The following is a 19,325-nucleotide window of genomic DNA, read 5'->3' as shown; positions in this document are numbered from 1 at the left end:
TTACCCGGGCTGGACCAAGGAGTTTTGGTCATTCAGGATGAATGAGAGAAAGTTGCTTTATTCAGTGTAGTTGATCTTTGAATTTTTTACCCAAGGTGTTATGGTGGCAGAGATGTATAGATTAGATATTAAAGGGAACCTATGGCGCAGAGTTGTGGAGCTGAGATAGAAGATCAGCCAATATGTTACTGCAGGCACGTAAGGTGAGATGCACGATATTTACAAGAAAACATAAATTGTACATCATTAAAGAAAATGATTTGAACAAATAAAAACAGTCCATTTTATGAGTACAAAGTGGACATAGTTTTGCTAGTCCGAGGTAGTGATGAGGGATGTTCAAGATTCGAATGATAGGCCTGACAACAGCTGAGAACTCAACCTTCCACACCTGACCTGACCTTCTAACAATCTCTCTCGGAGCGACAGTCCAAGTATTAATCAGAAGCTCATTGTTCAACTTGTAAATACTGGCTCAGTGATGACCATGTTGGGTCAGATGTACAACTTCTCAGGTACTGTGCTGTGATGTACAGACCGGTGTCCCAGTGTACTGTTCCACGCTAACCACTGCCCTCCGGTACAGACCGGTGTCCCAGTGCACTGTTTTATGTTAACTACTGCCCTCCAGTACAGACCGGTGTCCCAGTGTCCTGTTCCACGCTAACCACTGCCCTCCGGTACAGACCGGTGTCCCAGTGTCCTGTTCCACGCTAACCACTGCCCTCCGGTACAGACCGGTGTCCCAGTGTCCTGTTCTCCGTTAACCACTGCCCTCCGGTACAGACCGGTGTCCCAGTGTCCTGTTCCACGCTAACCACTGCCCTCCGGTACAGACCGGTGCCCCAGTGTCCTGTTCCACGCTAACCACTGCCCTCCGGTACAGACCGGTGTCCCAGTGCACTGTTCCACGCTAACCACTGCCCTCCGGTACAGACCGGTGTCCCAGTGCACTGTATTATGTTAACTACTGCCCTCCAGTACAGACCGGTGTCCCAGTGTCCTGTTCCACGCTAACCACTGCCCTCCGGTACAGACCGGTGTCCCAGTGTCCTGTTCCACGCTAACCACTGCCCTCCGGTACAGACCGGTGCCCCAGTGTCCTGTTCCACGCTAACCACTGCCCTCCGGTACAGACCGGTGTCCCAGTGGACTGTTCCACGCTAACCACTGCCCTCCGGTACAGACCGGTGTCCCAGTGCACTGTTCCACGCTAACCACTGCCCTCCGGTACAGACCGGTGTCCCAGTGCACTGTTCCACGCTAACCACTGCCCTCCGGTACAGACCGGTGTCCCAGTGTCCTGTTCTCCGTTAACCACTGCCCTCCGGTACAGACCGGTGTCCCAGTGTCCTGTTCTCCGTTAACCACTGCCCTCCGGTACAGACCGGTGTCCCAGTGTCCTGTTCCACGCTAACCACTGCCCTCCGGTACAGACCGGTGCCCCAGTGTCCTGTTCCACGCTAACCACTGCCCTCCGGTACAGACCGGTGTCCCAGTGCACTGTTCCACGCTAACCACTGCCCTCCGGTACAGACCGGTGTCCCAGTGCACTGTATTATGTTAACTACTGCCCTCCAGTACAGACCGGTGTCCCAGTGTCCTGTTCCACGCTAACCACTGCCCTCCGGTACAGACCGGTGTCCCAGTGCACTGTTTTATGTTAACTACTGCCCTCCAGTACAGACCGGTGTCCCAGTGTCCTGTTCTCCGTTAACCACTGCCCTCCGGTACAGACCGGTGTCCCAGTGTCCTGTTCCACGCTAACCACTGCCCTCCGGTACAGACCGGTGTCCCAGTGTCCTGTTCCACGCTAACCACTGCCCTCCGGTACAGACCGGTGTCCCAGTGTCCTGTTCCACGTTAACCACTGCCCTCCTCTACAGACCCGTGTCCCAGTGTCCTGTTCCACGTTAACCACTGCCCTCCGGTACAGACCGGTGTCCCAGTGTACTGTTCTACGTTAACCACTGCCCTCCGGTACAGACCGGTGTCCCAGTGTCCTGTTCTCCGTTAATCACTGCCCTCCGGTACAGACCGGTGTCCCAGTGTCCTGTTCCACGTTAACAACTGCCCTCCGGTACAGACCGGTGTCCCAGTGTCCTGTTCCACGTTAACCACTGCCCTCCTCTACAGACCCGTGTCCCAGTGTCCTGTTCGACGTTAACTACTGCCCTCCGGTACAGACCGGTGTCCCAGTGGACTGTTCTCCGTTAACCACTGCCCTCCGGTACAGACCGGTGTCCCAGTGTACTGTTCTACGTTAACCACTGCCCTCCGGTACAGACCGGTGTCCCAGTGTCCTGTTCCACGCTAACCACTGCCCTCCGGTACAGACCGGTGTCCCAGTGTCCTGTTCCACGCTAACCACTGCCCTCCGGTACAGACCGGTGTCCCAGTGTCCTGTTCCACGCTAACCACTGCCCTCCGGTACAGACCGGTGTCCCAGTGGACTGTTCCACGCTAACCACTGCCCTCTGGTACAGACCGGTGTCCCAGTGCACTGTTTTATGTTAACTACTGCCCTCCAGTACAGACCGGTGTCCCAGTGTCCTGTTCTCCGTTAACCACTGCCCTCCGGTACACCCAGTGTACTGTTCTACGTTAACCACTGCCCCCCGGTACAGACCGGTGTCCCAGTGTCCTGTTCTCCGTTAACCACTGCCCTCCGGTACAGACCGGTGTCCCAGTGTCCTGTTCTCCGTTAACCACTGCCCTCCGGTACAGACCGGTGTCCCAGTGTCCTGTTCTCCGTTAACCACTGCCCTCCGGTACAGACCGGTGTCCCAGTGTCCTGTTCCACGCTAACCACTGCCCTCCGGTACAGACCGGTGTCCCAGTGGACTGTTCCACGCTAACCACTGCCCTCTGGTACAGACCGGTGTCCCAGTGCACTGTTTTATGTTAACTACTGCCCTCCAGTACAGACCGGTGTCCCAGTGTCCTGTTCTCCGTTAACCACTGCCCTCCGGTACACCCAGTGTACTGTTCTACGTTAACCACTGCCCCCCGGTACAGACCGGTGTCCCAGTGTCCTGTTCTCCGTTAACCACTGCCCTCCGGTACAGACCGGTGTCCCAGTGTCCTGTTCTCCGTTAACCACTGCCCTCCGGTACAGACCGGTGTCCCAGTGTCCTGTTCTCCGTTAACCACTGCCCTCCGGTACACCCAGTGTACTGTTCTACGTTAACCACTGCCCCCCGGTACAGACCGGTGTCCCAGTGTCCTGTTCTCCGTTAACCACTGCCCTCCGGTACAGACCGGTGTCCCAGTGTCCTGTTCTCCGTTAACCACTGCCCTCCGGTACAGACCGGTGTCCCAGTGTCCTGTTCTCCGTTAACCACTGCCCTCCGGTACAGACCGGTGTCCCAGTGTCCTGTTCCACGCTAACCACTGCCCTCCGGTACAGACCGGTGTCCCAGTGGACTGTTCCACGCTAACCACTGCCCTCTGGTACAGACCGGTGTCCCAGTGCACTGTTTTATGTTAACTACTGCCCTCCAGTACAGACCGGTGTCCCAGTGTCCTGTTCTCCGTTAACCACTGCCCTCCGGTACACCCAGTGTACTGTTCTACGTTAACCACTGCCCCCCGGTACAGACCGGTGTCCCAGTGTCCTGTTCTCCGTTAACCACTGCCCTCCGGTACAGACCGGTGTCCCAGTGTCCTGTTCTCCGTTAACCACTGCCCTCCGGTACAGACCGGTGTCCCAGTGTCCTGTTCTCCGTTAACCACTGCCCTCCGGTACAGACCGGTGTCCCAGTGTCCTGTTCTCCGTTAACCACTGCCCTCCGGTACAGACCCGTGTTCCAGTGTCCTGTTCCACATTAACCACTGCCCTCCGGTACAGACCGGTGTCCCAGTGTCCTGTTCCACGCTAACCACTGCCCTCCGGTACAGACCGGTGTCCCAGTGGACTGTTCCACATTAACCACTGCCCTCCGGTACAGACCGGTGTCCCAGTGGACTGTTCCACATTAACCACTGCCCTCCGGTACAGACCGGTGTCCCAGTGGACTGTTCCACGTTAACCACTGCCCTCCGGTACAGACCGGTGTCCCAGTGTCCTGTTCCACGTTAACCACTGCCCTCCGGTACAGACCGGTGACCCAGTGTCCTGTTCCACGTTAACCACTGCCCTCCGGTACAGACCGGTGTCCCAGTGGACTGTTCCACATTAACCACTGCCCTCCGGTACAGACCGGTGTCCCAGTGTCCTGTTCCACGTTAACCACTGCCCTCCGGTACAGACCGGTGTCCCAGTGGACTGTTCCACGCTAACCACTGCCCTCCGGTACAGACCGGTGTCCCAGTGTTGCCGATGTGGTTATTGCTCCTGTTAAGCCATGATAAAGCAACCTGTCCTTTTTCTGTCCACGTACAGGCATATGAGCTTTCCACGCTGACGGGCACGCAGGTGCTTCTCCTGGTGGCGAGTGAGACCGGGCACGTGTACACCTTTGCCACCCAGAAACTGCAGCCGATGATCACCAGTGAGACGGGCAAGGCACTGATTCAGACGTGTCTGAACTCCCCAGACTCCCCGCCGCGTTCTGACCCCACTACGGATCAGCGGATGAGTGCCACAGGTTTCGAGGAAACTGATCTCACCTATCAGGTATCGGAGACCGACAGCAGTGGAGAAAACAAGGTAAAACCATGGTGCGGTGTGACTGTGTGGTGGGGAGTAAGTGTTCAGCTGGTTCATTGCTTTGTGGGTCTGTATGATGAGGGGTTCCTTGCACTCTTCAGGATAGGTGAATGGGCGTAATATTTGCTCTACTGGGGCTGCCATACATATGATGTTCCTGTAGAAACTGGAGACTAGTTGCAGGAATCTGGAGCCTCTCGATGAGCTCCGTGGGTCAGACAGCTTCTTTGGTGCGGGGCTGGGGGGTGGGGGGGTGTGAAGAAACTGTCTACATTTCAGGTAGAAACTCTGCCTCAGTCCTGACAACTTTAATTCCCTTTCCGTGTAGATGCTGCTTGACGCACTAAGTTCTACCGACAGACTACTTGTCATCTCCCGTGTCCTAACACATTCTCCTTTGTTGGGCTCCGGTATCGAGGCTGACTTTTTTTCCCACTCAATTTCTCGGTGTCTGGGCTTTCTGTGGGAACTGTGAGCTCGACCATAGATAGGCAGATGACAGCAGACCAGGTGGGCAGTCTGAAGGGGTCTGCTCCTTCCACCCACCACGGGTACCCGGTTTCTGTTGCAGGGCCTTGCCTTTCTCAGTGGAATCCCAGGCATTGTTGCTGTTTCATTTGGAGTGTCCTGGGCTCGACAGCCCCATGGTTTGGTGGCAATATTGGAGATGTATTGAGCACATTGAATCTTTTTTTCCTTTGTCTTGGTCATTTCTTCCCATGGCAGAGTTCAGATGTTTGATGTTGAACTGTCCAGTTAGAACAGAAAATAATTAAAAATTTTGGTTTGGCAGTTTGCTTTTTTTTCTCTCTCATTTTAGATTTTACTCACATCAATAGATGTGTTTTCAGAAGTGTTTTCACACAGAGCAGTTTTGTGATTGTGTTTGAGAGATGTGTGTAATCTTTGAGTTGTGTGTCATCCTGATTTGGAATTGTGTTTATTCCATTGTCATCCCAGCAACAAAACTTGCAGTTCAACCATGATCATAGAAGTTATACTTGTCAAGTCAATATACCTCAAATATTGATTGCTAAGTTCTCGGCATTATTGAATTGGGAGAACTTGTGAAACCTACAAGCTTCCCCTGACACTGTTCCTCCTGTGGTGCTGGGTCCCAGCAGCGGCAGGCTTGCCCCCACCAGACACTGGATGGGTAAAGGAGGCAGTTTCTCTGGTTCTGCCTGTGATCCTCACACGTGACAGCAACAGCTGCCGGAAAACAGCTTGTGTTTATTCTAACCGTTTGTCAGTCATCCATCTTGGAGACTGTACGCTGACTTCTGAATCTGTTCTGTGGCCTTAAGGGTTCAGACAGAACAAAATGCACAGATTGAGGACCTGCTGCTTCCTGGTTTGGGAACTGGGTAGTGACCAGACCATAGGCAGGGCGGGGTTGCCCCCAGGGAGCAGTTTGTGATGCATTCCAGAATCCGAGCCTTTTCCCCTTCTCAATCTCCTATTTCCCACCAACACAGAAGAGTGAAATCAGCTGCCAAGTCCTTAATCTTATCCAGATTGGAACTAACCCCACCATGGTTAGAGTTAAACATTAGTTGAGAGTTTTTTTTATTACTGCTTGTTGTTTGATTGGGGTGGTGATGGTGGGAGATCTGGGAAGGTGCTTGATCTTGGTGGGTCGATCTCATCTTAGTTCAGTGGTACTTTGGCTCCACAGGTTAGTTATTTGGACAATTGTGAGCAGCCCTTGGATTGTGTGTTCAGCAGCATAGCCATGTGGTCCTGAAGATGCTAAATTAAATTCTTTTCTATCCCTTAATTCTCTGCATATTCATGTCTTTCTAAAAACCTCTATAAACACCACTATTTCTTTTACCTCTACCCATTCCGGGTACCTATCGTGAAGCATCTGTTTGCGTGTGCACACGTGTCTTTAAAAAATATTAGCCCTATGAATTTCCTTAACCTTTCACCCCTTTGTCTTCAGTGCATGTTGTCTATTATTTCAGTTTTTCTCTGAGTGGGGGGAAGACTGACTATCTACCCTATTTATTCCTTTCATTGTATCAGATATTCAGAATCAGGTTTGTCCAATGTGTTTGTTACAGCTGGTAGAGTTTGTTCCAGTTGTTAGAGCAGGCAGTGTGACAGTTAAGTGGGAAGCTTCCTCACTGACTGCAAGGTCTTGGTGAACAAAGAAACCCATAAGTAACCCCCGCCCCTCAACAACTCCTATGTTAATAGTGGACAGAGAATATAAGGGTACAAGGTTAAGGAGACTCCTGTGATAGTCTAGGCTCCCACTTCCACATCAAGCCAAACAGGCAGTGTACAGCTGATACTGTGTTCAATACAGTCGTAGCTGGCTGTTCTTTTACTTTGGACGACTTTTCCTGCAACTGCCCCAAAACCCTTCATTCCTCTTTCTTTCCATCTTGTCTCTAAATCGTAGACCCTTTAGTTTGGGACTGACTCTTGTTTATCAGGTTGGTGGATGGGAGAGACTTTATTCTTGTATATACCTGGTTGAACTTGTAAGAATTTTGTCTGCTTCAGTGAGATCACCTTGTATTCTTTTAACAAGAGAATATGGGTCCAATTTGCTAGTACCCTCCTGGAATGGCAGTTACACTTTTTTTCCCTCCACATCTCTACGGAGTCTGGTAAGTCTCTCCTGTGATGCCAGTCCCCTCCCAGTCTTGCTGCTTGCGTTCGTCATTGTGCCTGCCTCCTTGTTGATATCAAAGGGTGCAGGCTGCATAATCTTACCTGCATTTGTTTGAAAGTTTGGAAAAAGTGATTGAATCCTGGTGTTTGGATGTGGAACTTTTATAAAAAGAAATCCCAAGTCCTACTGTTTATTTTTCCTGCTCCTAAAATTCTTGGGTTATAAATGTCAACAAGTCAGAATTTATATTTCCATTTTGCTTTTAAAATTGCTGCTCTGTGCTCTCAAAGGTTGTAGCGGTTCGGAGGACTTGTCAGTGAGAGATGCTGGTCAAAGGAGAGACACAGAAATGGAGAAAAGGGTTAAAGGTGTTTGTGATGGGTGAGAGGAAAATGAAGGAATAATTGTGGCAAAGCCAAAACTGCTGTAATTCTTGCTTAAAATAAGTCAAATGTTTATGCAATTGAGTGTGGTTTTCTGAACATGTATGTAAACAGTAATAAAATAATCGCTGTGTGATTGTGCTGTAGTTGGTCCTGTTGCCAGATGGGGGCCTGGGTTTGACTCTAACCTTGGGTGATGGTGTGTGTTCTTTGGACAGTCTCCATCTGGTGCTCGCTTTCGTCCCACATTCCCGGAAACGTGTTAGTTGGTTATTGTAAACTATATGTTTTGTGTGGGTAAGTGGCAAAAGAATGAAAGGGGATTTAATGAAAATAAAGCAGGAAATAAGTTTCAGGGCTGCACATAAATGAGTAGAAATGGTTCAGCTGGGATTGCTCTGTGAAAGCCCAGTCTGGTCACAGTGGGCTGAATGGCCTGTGCTTTATCAAGTAAAGAAAATAGGATAAAATTCACGCCTGAACAATGGAGGACTTGGTAAGTGGAGAAGTGTTTCTTGTGCATATAAACATGGTAGATCCCATGTTAGAAAGAAGCTGGAAATCTGTTTTCCCACAAACAGTGGAAATGTGAAATTGGGGGAGGCATGAAATGTACAGAATGGGGGAGGAGGACAAATGCCCTGGTCCCACTTCAAGGAAAATCTTGGTTCCCTGCTAACTGGTTATTTCTCAAAGTTTGCCTTCTGGTCACTTAAACCCTTTTTTTTGAGGATGTATGGGGAAAGGCTATATACTGATTTGGGGCTCAAAAGCCAGGATGACTGCATTTGAAAAGCAAGTCTTTGCAGCCGAATTCTCTGAGGTGTAAGGTGGAGTTAGAGTTTGTGGAGTGAGAACCTTGCAGCATTAAAAATAAATGCATTCTTTTTTTGTTCTGGAGAGGCGCGAGGCAGAAGGAGATCATTCTGAATAAACCACAAGTTGATTCCCGATCTTCAAACTCTTTCCTAAAGTGACCAGAAGCCACGCTGGCACATTGAAGGTGATGGTGAATTTTATGTGAGCTGGTTCGAGTATGGGAAGTGATCCTTATTTCCCAAGGTCTTTCTAAGGCTCTTCATTGTTTGAGGACAAGTTATGCAAAGTGTGGAGAATCTTTTGTTTTGGGGATGTTGAGTTAATCATGAATTAACTTTATCCACAGGAGTTGATGGCTAGTCCTATTCTATGTTCCTGAAAAAATTGGCTTCGATCTGCAAGTAAACTGGTGATTATATTGTGCATCTGAATTTGGAATTAGTATAGTTGGTATTTATTGTTCACCTCGAATTAGTATTGATAAAATGGTTGCAGCCTCTGGTGACAATGAAGGAAAGGTGATTTCCATAATGGGACTTGGAAGGGAACACGCAGGAGATGGTGTTCGTCTTTCTGGCTGTCACAGACGGCCCTTGTTGCCATTGATTTTGGGGGTGTTCCTGGGACTGTTTAATGATGAGATGTGCAGAGCCAAGTATGCTGTTCGGAAACAGTTCACCGGACTGGGACCTCATTTTCAGGCAGGTCAGCTATTGCTGCTGCATGCTCATTGAGCCAGAGAGGCCTGCTGGTTGATTACTGTGCAGGAGTGCTGCCCTTTGAAGTCACTGCAAAGAAAGACATTTCAGATGTCCTGGAATGGAAAGCCCCATCTCATGGACAGATGGAATCAAGATGGAGGAATTGAGAAAAACGGATGGTGTCCTTTGCAAGAGAGAAGGTGGGAACAGGTGTAGCTGAGGTAGCAGCGAGAGTTGGTGGTTTATTGTAAAAGTCAGTGAATGGTTTGTCTCCTGAGCTGGAGATAGAATCAGAAGATGGAGAGAAGGGGCAGAAAGAGTCCAAGTGAATTAGAAGGCAAGAGTGAGTTAGTAACAAAGATGATAAAATTGAATTCAGTGTGAGTATGGTGGGCATCATCCCGCAGATGTCCCAGTGCTGAGAAAAGAGTTGGCAAGTGGTACCAGAGTAGGTTTGGAACAGGAACTGCTCAACGTAGCCACCACAAAGACGTGTACCTCAGGCCTCTGCTAGTGCTCATGGCTATCCCTTCAATTTGCAGGAAGTGGGAGGAGTCTAGAAAAGTTCAGGGCTCCTCACCTGGTTCCACCTATTGCCTGCCAGCTCGTGCCATGCCTTTTTTCCTTACCCCTGTACTGACTATCTTCCTTCTGCACATGGTGGATGCAAGGTCCCAACCCAAACGTTGACCATTCCACTGCCTCTACAAATGTGGCATTTTCCCAAGTTCCCTTGGCAGTTTGGTGTGTAGTTTCATTGGCTTTCAAGAAACTTCTCAAGAAAGTAATACAAGTCGACCTTCACTGATCAGACTACCTGTAATCTGTTTCCTTCAATCATCCGGCACTGATTATGCTTAATGTGATCCCTATGTAATTCGGCATTTTCATTGATCCAGCACTCAGGTCCCAATGGTGTTGGAGGAGGTCCAGGAGCCTGTTCTCATCTGTCTGGGGAGAGAAGGGAAGAGAGCAGAGGTGCAGGAAATGGAAATGCCGTGACCATGGCTCTGTCCATTGAGGGGAGAAGGGAAGCCTTAGTTCAGGGGAAAAAAAGCCATACTCTGCTGAAAGTCAGGTAACTGGAGGAACTAGAATAGAAAGCAGTCAAATTTTGCCATGTTTACTGCTCTTTTCCCCCCTGCTCTTACCCTCACAATGTGACTTCCCTTTCCAATTTGCAACTCTATCTGTCTTGGGGGGAGGGGGGTGAGCACTGCCACCAACGTCCATTCCAAGCTCTCACTCACAGCTCTGTTGACCATGCTTCCTCTGGGAAAGACTGTATACCATTTTCCTGTTCTGATTGGGGCATTTCTGCACAAATGTCTCAGACGTCTTCCTCTTCATCCTTAACCACAGCGGGGACTGAGTAGATTAACAAAGGATAATCTCACTTGGGAATTTTGGGCAGGAGGAGACTGTGGACCCAGGACACAACAGAGCTGGAAGTTACAGAGGGATGAGCTGAGTATATTTGGGCCTGATGTTCATGGTCCAGAAGTAGATTTGAGGCTTGAGCTGGAGGTCAGTTAGCTGTATCCAAACAGCACCCCCCTACTCTTGTTGGTCGGTTTGTTGTGACTGGACTTGCTTCAGGCTGAGCAGAACTGCACAAGTTTAGAAGGGAAGATGTCTTGTAGCCTTGCACCCAGAGAGGCATATTAAGCATCCACCAGCCTCATTAGCCCATTTGACCTTACCTTGCCATCCTGTAGAAATTCACTCTGTCTGCTTTCATTGCAGCATAAAGTCTGGTTTGTGATGTGTTAACTCGCTTTCTGTCTCCACAGATGCTGTCTGGTCTGCTGAGTGTTTCCAGCATTTTGTTTGTGTAGCAGCAACTTGAAATTGGGTTGAAGAGGGTATGAGGTGAAGTTTGTCACCAGGTAGAACATAATTGTTACTGTTGGCAATCTCAATGCCAACTGGGACAACATTAATTTGGTCTGATATTGGTGTCCTTTGCTATTCATTTTGCCTGGTACAGTGGAAAGAATCTACTCGCCTCCCTGGAGATTGTGGTCTGCACAGAATGAAATGAGATAGACTCTGTGCTTATCCTGCACAACTATCATTGTTGAGAATAATGTATAGACAGTGAGTAACAGTACAGTTTGATCTTTATTTTTGAACAGATAAAAGTTTGCAAAGTTTACGGTTTAATCTTGTACTGCAGTGGGATCACTTGAGGCCCGTTATCAGTCCCTCTGATCCAGAGAGCAGAAAGTTCCTCACCAATTGTTATGCAGGGGGTAGGGGACAGAGGGGAGTCGAGGGCAGGAGTGCAGTCAGTCACTCTTCCCACCCGTCTCTCTGTCTGCATGCCCCTGTCTCGTTGTCTCTTACCTCCCCCCTCCCCCTGCCCCTCCCCCATCCTGTGCTACACTAATGGGGCTGATTTCATCCACCCTCTTCTGCACCACCCCCTTCTCTCTACCCTTTCTCTCATTGATAAAGTTTGTGTGACCATCATGACCATATATGGCTTGGTTCCCTGACTACAGCCCTTGGCAGGGCCCTCTGATATTCCTTATAAGCTGCAGCTGTCCCAGAGCCTGGCTTAGCTGTGAGTGGGGGGTGGGGGGAGTTTTGTGTAGTGGCGTGGGTTGTGATTTGCTGATGGGTTGGACTCCACGTCATGCAGAGTGTTGACATCTCTGGCTATGACATGGGGAGCTGTTTAGAGTGGTATCTCGTACAAAGTGTGAACTGGCCCCTGTCTGGGAGGGAAGCCGCCACTCCCAGCCCTGCTGCCAAGTGATGTTGCCCTTAACCCACCACTTGCTGACCTCGTACTGCCGAGCTCGTCCTGTCCTTGGTTGCGTGTGTGATCACTGTTGGGAAAGGGTTCGTTGGAACTCTGAACGTTAAGCACTGCCAGACCAGATATTCACAACCTGGTTTTCTCGTCTGCATAGGCCGCTCTCTGTTGACCTCTGAAGGTGACTTGTCCAACTGGCTCAATCCTGCTCTTCCGCCAATCACTTCCGCTGCCAAGGGGTAAAGATGTTCCCTGATCCCGTCAGCTCAGCACGCCCCATCCCCTGCTGGTTTGACCCTCCCCTGCTCTGACGGGTTAATGCAGCCGAGCTAGCCTGCCTGTGCACTGTGTTTATCTCCCAGTCAAATCGGCATGTTTTGAAGTCAAGCTGTTTGTGTGGCAGCAGTGTATTTTTCAGATTTGTAACTCTTTCAGCACTGCAGGCTATTAACCCTTTCAGACACTTGGGTGTCAGTGTTAGTCTGTTTTTTTTAAAAATTTGTGTATGTGGGGCAGGGGGTTGGGGAGTGTTATTTCAGCAGGGTGATGAGGGGAGCTCATTCCCACAGCAGCACCCTTTCTCTTTTGGCTGCAGCTGTCCTCTTGGGTACCTTCAAGTGACAGTTTTTCACATCAGCTGTTTGGCAGAAGGCAGTGTTGTAATTTTGCAGTTAACAGGTGGAAACTAACAAGTACCACACTCCTCTCTCTCTCTTCCCCCTCCACCCCCGTGACTGCTCGCTCGTTTAATCAAGGTTCCTATCTGACCCTGTTGACACAGTTTACAGCCCTATGTGGGTTTAAAACTTGTTACTTGAGCAGATGTTATTTTTGGGAAAGATTAACATTATTGAATAAGACTGTTTTCCTCCTGATTCTGGCCCTGGGTTAATATCTCACACTCATTCTGGATTTTGTTTTAATAGTTGTTTCTATCTGCCCTTCCACGATCCCAGAACCATGCCCAGAGCACTTCTGTGAAATGAGGCTGGTCAGTGTATTCACATGAAACTGCAGATACTGGAGGCAAACACAAAAAAACTGCTGGAGGATCTGGGACGGAAATGGGCAGTTGACAGGATCTCAACACAACATCGCCTGTCCACCTGCCTTGGCAGATGCTGCCTGACCCACAGCTGTTTTCCTCCTGCCTGGCTGATGTAGATCAGTGTCTGCAAACTGCTGTGTTAATGTGAGGTGAATTTGGGCTATGTTGCCCACACATCCTTTTGGATGTCAGGGTGCAGTAGCCGAGGACATGGTGCTGATTGGCAGCAGCCTGGGATGGTGATTTAAACCTCACCACAGCAGTTGCTTTTACAATCCAAGTGTATCGGGGGTGACCGTGCAACAGAACAATCTGGGTCTACTTGTGTTGTCTGGAAGCCTGGTCTTTGCTGGGCCTTGTACCGACAGTTCTACACTTGGACGGACGTTGTCTGCAGTAATGAGATCATTTGTGGTTTCCTCGCCATCTGATCAGAGGTAATCCAGCAGCTGTGTACGTCAAAGCACTGGTTAGTGTACCAACCCCACCCAGTGTATATTCTGCCTGCAGTGTAGTACTGACACTCCGCGGATAGAGGGTGAGACTATGGCCATGTCTGATCTGATGCCATGAAAATCTACAGGAGCTGACAGTCAACATTGAAGATTTCTTTCTGGTGGTTCTGTATCTGCTAACACAAGTCAAGTCAAGTTTATTGTCATTTAATTACATACACGTTTCTATATACATTATATATGAGACAACGCTTCTCTGAACCGGGGTGTAAAGCACAGTGGTACACATAACACACGATAATTTGTGAAGGTATGGATAAAATGTACAGATGAATCGCATATAAATAAACTAATTTGTATAAATTTAAATATTGTAAGGTATGGAACAGATTGACCAGTGACACTTCGAATACGATGCGGCCGGGAATTCAGAAGGCTGGAGGAACAAACGGTTTCCCCACTAGATCGTTCTTGTTTTTCTGCACCAGTTTCCTGCCTGATGGTAGAAGGTCAGAGAATGCTGGATGAATGGGTGGGATCCTTGATAAAGGCCCTGCGTATGCAGCGCTCCTGATAAATGTGCCCAATGGATGGTAGGGAGACTCCTATGATACTCTCAGATGTTCTCATAATCCTCTGTTGGGACTTCTGGCCCGATGCTCGACTGCTCCCATACCAGGCGGAGATGCAACTTGTTAGGATGCTCTCAATGGTGCTGCTGTAAAATTCAGTTACGATGGGGGTGGGAGCCTTGCTTGCCTCAATCTTGGGAAGTGGAGACGCTGCTGTGCCTCTTTGTTCAGGGAGGTAATAATAAGGGACCAGGTGAGGTCATCCATGATAGGAACTCCCGGAAACTTGATGCACTTAACTCTCTACGGAGGAGGCATGTATTCGCAGAGGGGGATGGTCTGTACCTTCCTGATGTCCACAATGATGTCCTTGATCTCCATGTTCAGGCTTGGGTTGTTTTTCTCACACTAATCCACCAGCCTCTCCACTTCCTCTGTACTGCAACCAACAGATCAAACTAAACCTTTGCAGACACACTACAACTAGAGGCCTATGGTGTGGGCAGTTAATAAGCTGACAGGAGGAAGAGGCTCCAAGAATATTCGCTGCTCTGTATTGATCCATTGTGAATGGCAAAGATAAAGCAAAAGCATTTGTAAATGTGTTCAGCCGGAACTGCCGTCTCCTCCAACTGAGATCCTCATCGTTACAGAAGCCAGTCTTTAGTTGAGAGAATTGGATGCAGAAAAGACTCTCAGGCTGCAGAGTAATGAAAATAGCTGCCAAGCTATTCCAGTGCGGTCCTGACACTGGTGCCTACTCCCCAGACAAACACTAATGTAAATGTGTAAAATGCTAATTGCCCAACTCTCAGTTACAGAGTGGATGATGTTACCAACCGTGTCATTGCATTGCTCCCCACTAACTTGGTCATCAGTGCTCAGTTCACCATGACATTCTACTCAATCAGTACAAACACTGACCAAAGTGCTCAAATCCAGAGATGGGTGGGGGTGGAGGGTCCATTTTGTGGAGGAACCTGATATGGGTGTTAAGATTCAGATTTATTTATTGCATGCACTTTGACACGTCAAGTGAAATAACAGCCAACACATCATGCCCAACATGTCGACAGAACAACATCGAGTGAATATACCATGCAACAAAGCAACAGCGAAACAAGCCCCCTCACTCCTTCGCATGCACACACACACTCTCTCCTGCAACCTCCAGGCCAGGCTGTCATCTTCGGCCTTCGGCCTCTAGCGAACTTGTGATATCGCAGACATTGGGCCTTCGACTTCCACAATGAACTCTCAGAAACTCGCAAACTTGGGGCTCCGGTTCTGCCCACTCAGGTGTGCCAGTGACGACAAATGTGGATTGGGACCTGAACTCCAGCCCTCAAACTCTGAACTCTCTGATAATGGGGGCCTGAACACTAGGCCCTGAGCTTTGATCTTGCAATTTGCATACCTAGAGGGTCACCGGCCCCAGTTCCTTGCTGACCCCCAACCGCATCCATGTTGCTGCCCTTTTAAATGCAGTGCAGAGGCTCAGACTGTGCTAGTCCTTTAACCCCCCACATCCTTGTCCCTCAGCCCTCACCTGATTCCTAACTCCCCTCTTTCTCCCCAGAATTATCTCTGCAAACACTCCAGTGCCTGGAGTTGTACCTAATACAGAAAGACCAGGAGTTCCTTGGGGCAGTGTTCTAGGCACAACCTACTTCTTTTGCTTCATCCAAGACCTTCTTTCCGTGTGTCAGAAATGGGGATGTTTGCTGTGGCTCGTGCAATGTTCACAGCTCCCAGGACTGAGGGTAAAGTAACAACCAACATTGTTTGGCACCAGCAACTATGATCAGCAGCAAACCACTTTTATTTCTTCTATCTTTCAACCCACACCAACCAAAGTAAAACTGAATGACATTGCCTTGGTGAAGACCTTTAGCAAGAACGTCTAGTGGGGTTTACAGGTGGTTATCAATGATCACACGACTAAATGCTGTGTCCTTGAGTAGGGCCAAGGCTGCGTGTCTTGTGTTGAATTACTTTAAGACCTTTCCATATTCTGGTCAAGTGTGTGATGGAAGAGTTATTGAACACCAAGATGGGACCTTTGCCCAATTCCATACTCGTCACCTAAGGTACCTTATTTCACACTTGTCTGAGTTAAGTTCCATCTGTCGCTCTTTTGTTGGCATTCCCAGTTGATCTAAATCCCATTGTAATATTAGATAACCTTTGTCACTGTCCGCCATACCGCCGGTTTTTGCCTTGTGCCCACCCTTGCGTCACCTCTTCAGTTCCGATAAGAGCACTTGTGAGATCTGCCTGCTTGGGAAAGGTAGCACAGGAGCTCCTTTTGAGCCATTAACGTGCAGCAAGTGTTATTGCAGCAGCACTGAGACAAAGGCGAGCAATTCCTGTCACAGGAGACCCTTCAGCTCCTGATAGCTGTTGTGGCTAAAGATGAAATTTAGGTTAATCTCACTTCCTAGCTGCTGGCCCCTCTCCTTTAAATAAACAAAATGAAGCTAAGGGTTTTACAGCGGGCCTCCTGCTTGTATTTGACTTCATAACAGATAACATTCCTTTGGTCCTTCTGATTATTTTTAAACCTGATCATCACTTTTCAGTGATTGGAGAGGATACATCATTGAATTTTGTTGTTCCTCAGTTCTCTCTACCTGATCTCTATTCAATTCATTCTTAAAATTTATCCCTGTTTTGTTCATGACTGGAAAATCCTTGACTTGGTATTTTCAAACACGTTAAATTGATCTGGCCTGTCCGTGTGTAAATTTATGGTCCTATTTACATTGCTTACTATTATCTCCCGTCTTTGTCACTGTTAGATGGCTTTCTATTGAGGTATCCAATTTATCAATAAACATATTAAATATTTGACTATTTGGTGGTTGCACTTTTGTAAAGAGCCATTAAATTTTACTCTTGCATAATGAGGCCAATAATTTGCTTTCAATTCATCCATTTTTTTTAGCAAACAATGTACAGAGCCATATCATATGACTTCTGTCGGTTCATTAGAAACTGCTTCTACTGATAATTTCCCAGCCAATTTTTTTTTGGGGGGGTTCTTGATTAAGTTTCCATTGGCTTTGTTCCACAAAACCCAACTTCAGAAAATCCTCATTGATGCTCTTTTCAGTGAGGTGGGAGTCATTCTGTGTGTGGAGAGACTGAGATGCTTGGCTCTGAACTGAAATCTGGTCCTAGTTTCACAGATGATTGAGCAGCTCATTTAGCTCATTCCGAGTAAGTACAAAGGGGCAATCATCATTCCCATCCTAAGAATGGAAGACTTAATGTATGATTTGGTAAATAGTTTACTGTTGTCACTTGTGCCTTGCCTTGCAGATCATTTTGTCACAACAATGCACTGAGGTTGTACAAGGGGAAATTAATAACAAAGCAGAATAAACTGTTACAGTTTAGAAAGAAAATGCAGTGCAGGGAGACAATGAGGTGCAAGTGTATGACATAGTAGATAGTGATATCAGAAGTCCATCTTGTTGTACTTGGGGACCATTCAGTGGTCTAATAACTGGGATGGGAGCTGTCTTTTAGCACGTGCTTTCAGGCTTCTGTATCTTCTGCCCAGTGGGAAGAGGAGGAGAGAGAATGTCAAGGGTGGGTGAGGTCTTTGATTATGGCTGCTTTACCAAGGTAGAGAGAAGAGTAGATGGTTCCATGGAGTGGGGGGTGGTGGGGGTGTCTAGTTTATGTGACATGCTGAAATGTGTCCACAACTCTCAGCCAAGAGAAAATCTGCAGATGCTGGAAATCAGAGCAGTGCACACACAATGCTGGAGGAACTCAGCAGGCCAGGCAGCATCTATGGAAAAGAGTACAATTGACATTTCAAGCTGCCTTCTGAGTTCCTCCAGCATTTTGTGTGTGTTGCCCACAACTCTCAGCAGTTTCTTGCAGTCGATGGTTGCTTTAAAGTGTCCAGTTGTGTTTCACTCACCTATGAGCCCTGGTTAGGTGGGAGGGATGTATGGGAAGCTGGTTTGAAATGGTGAGTAGCTAACTTGTTCAACTGTGTTCTTAATCAGAACCCTGTCCCATTCCAAGACCGCTAGGGTTGACAAACAGACAGCTGCCCTACCTTGCCCTGACGCATAGCTCATTGTCCAAAAGGGTCTCCATTATTGCAGTCTTGGGTGTACAGTATGAAGTACATGGCAGCAGGCCTGAGAGACTGTGCAAGGGGGCGATTCAGTGAGTATTTGCTGAGGGAGAGTGAAGTCGAGGCTGGAGAAATTGTCCTTACGTGGTACATTGTATCAGTGAAGTTTCATGTTTTAAGACAGCTTATTGTCATTCTTCAGTATGATGAGGAGGATGTAGACTGGTGCAGAACGGATCAGTAAACTCCCTGAGTAGGCAGTGTGACTGGCATTCCACTTGAGGCTTTCAGTTTCCACAGAACTGTGACTGCTTGTGCATCAACTCTGGTCAATGCGCACACCAAGTCCACCTCTCCGGTTATCCCCAACAGGGAGCTCCCGTGAGCTTGAGAAGGATAATAAATCAGCCATGATGGAATGGTGGACAAGCTCTATTCTGCTCCTATGTCTTATGGTCTGTCCCACTGAGCTGAAGTGCTGAGTTGGGCATGCTGTCTCCCAGCCACACCGGTGAAAACCAGAATGCGCAGTTTCTCATCTCCTGTGTGGTCTGTCTCAGTGAGTCCACCCCATTCTCCAGTGGGCGGCCATTGGCCAGGCAAAGTAATGGCACTGTTGGCCTGGTCAGACCAGCTCCCAACCAGGTCTGATGTCTGTCGAAGTTCCAGTTCACCAAGCGTCACAGATAACCCTGCCGCCAGTGGATTAAATACAATTTTATCAAAGAACGCTGTATTTGTAAAGCTCTGGTTTGCTGAAATTCTCAACCAGAAACATTGAAACACCGTGGAAGAATTTAAAGCTAGCACCATTATTGGGAGCCAGTGTTGCCACCTTGAAGGAGTGTTTGTGTTTTGGTGGGGTGGGGTTGTGTGTTTGATTTGGGAGAGGGTCACTGGTGATTGGTGATGCCCGCAATCAATGGTTGGACAGAATCACATCCTTGCATCGTTTGGCATTCACCTCAACCCTGGGCCAAGCTGTCTCTGTAGCTGGGACTTCACTCTGACCTCCAACTCAGTGTCTGTATTGTACCAGTGCTAATTCTCGTGAACTCCGATCCCTCTCCTGTCCTTTGGACAAACGATCTTGAGAGGGAAGTTCAGTCCTTCCTCAGTACCATGTTGCAGGGTGAACAAGGATGCTGTCTTTTACGTGAATAGGGTGTGGTGCTCCAGGTTAACCTGGAAGTCTGTCCCTTTA

The 19,325-nt window shown here is 48.4% G+C and overlaps 1 protein-coding gene across 2 annotated transcripts in view; it reads left to right on the top strand.

The window, feature by feature from the left end:
- The window catches only part of LOC134342430 (serum response factor-like), a 71,764-nt gene that overhangs the window by 11,215 nt on the left and 41,224 nt on the right, over positions 1 to 19,325 (top strand). For both annotated transcript variants that reach the window (XM_063040550.1, XM_063040551.1), the window contains exon 2: positions 4,385 to 4,651. In XM_063040550.1, coding sequence (XP_062896620.1) covers positions 4,385 to 4,651 — 267 coding nt within the window. The remainder of the gene's footprint in view (positions 1 to 4,384; positions 4,652 to 19,325) is intronic.

The sequence above is a fragment of the Mobula hypostoma genome, chromosome 2 (genome assembly GCF_963921235.1).
Source record: "Mobula hypostoma chromosome 2, sMobHyp1.1, whole genome shotgun sequence".
In the NCBI taxonomy this organism is placed as follows: Eukaryota; Metazoa; Chordata; class Chondrichthyes; order Myliobatiformes; family Myliobatidae; genus Mobula; species Mobula hypostoma.
The sequence above is the reverse complement of the archived record's forward strand: the minus strand, read 5'-3'. Positions and strand labels throughout refer to the sequence as shown.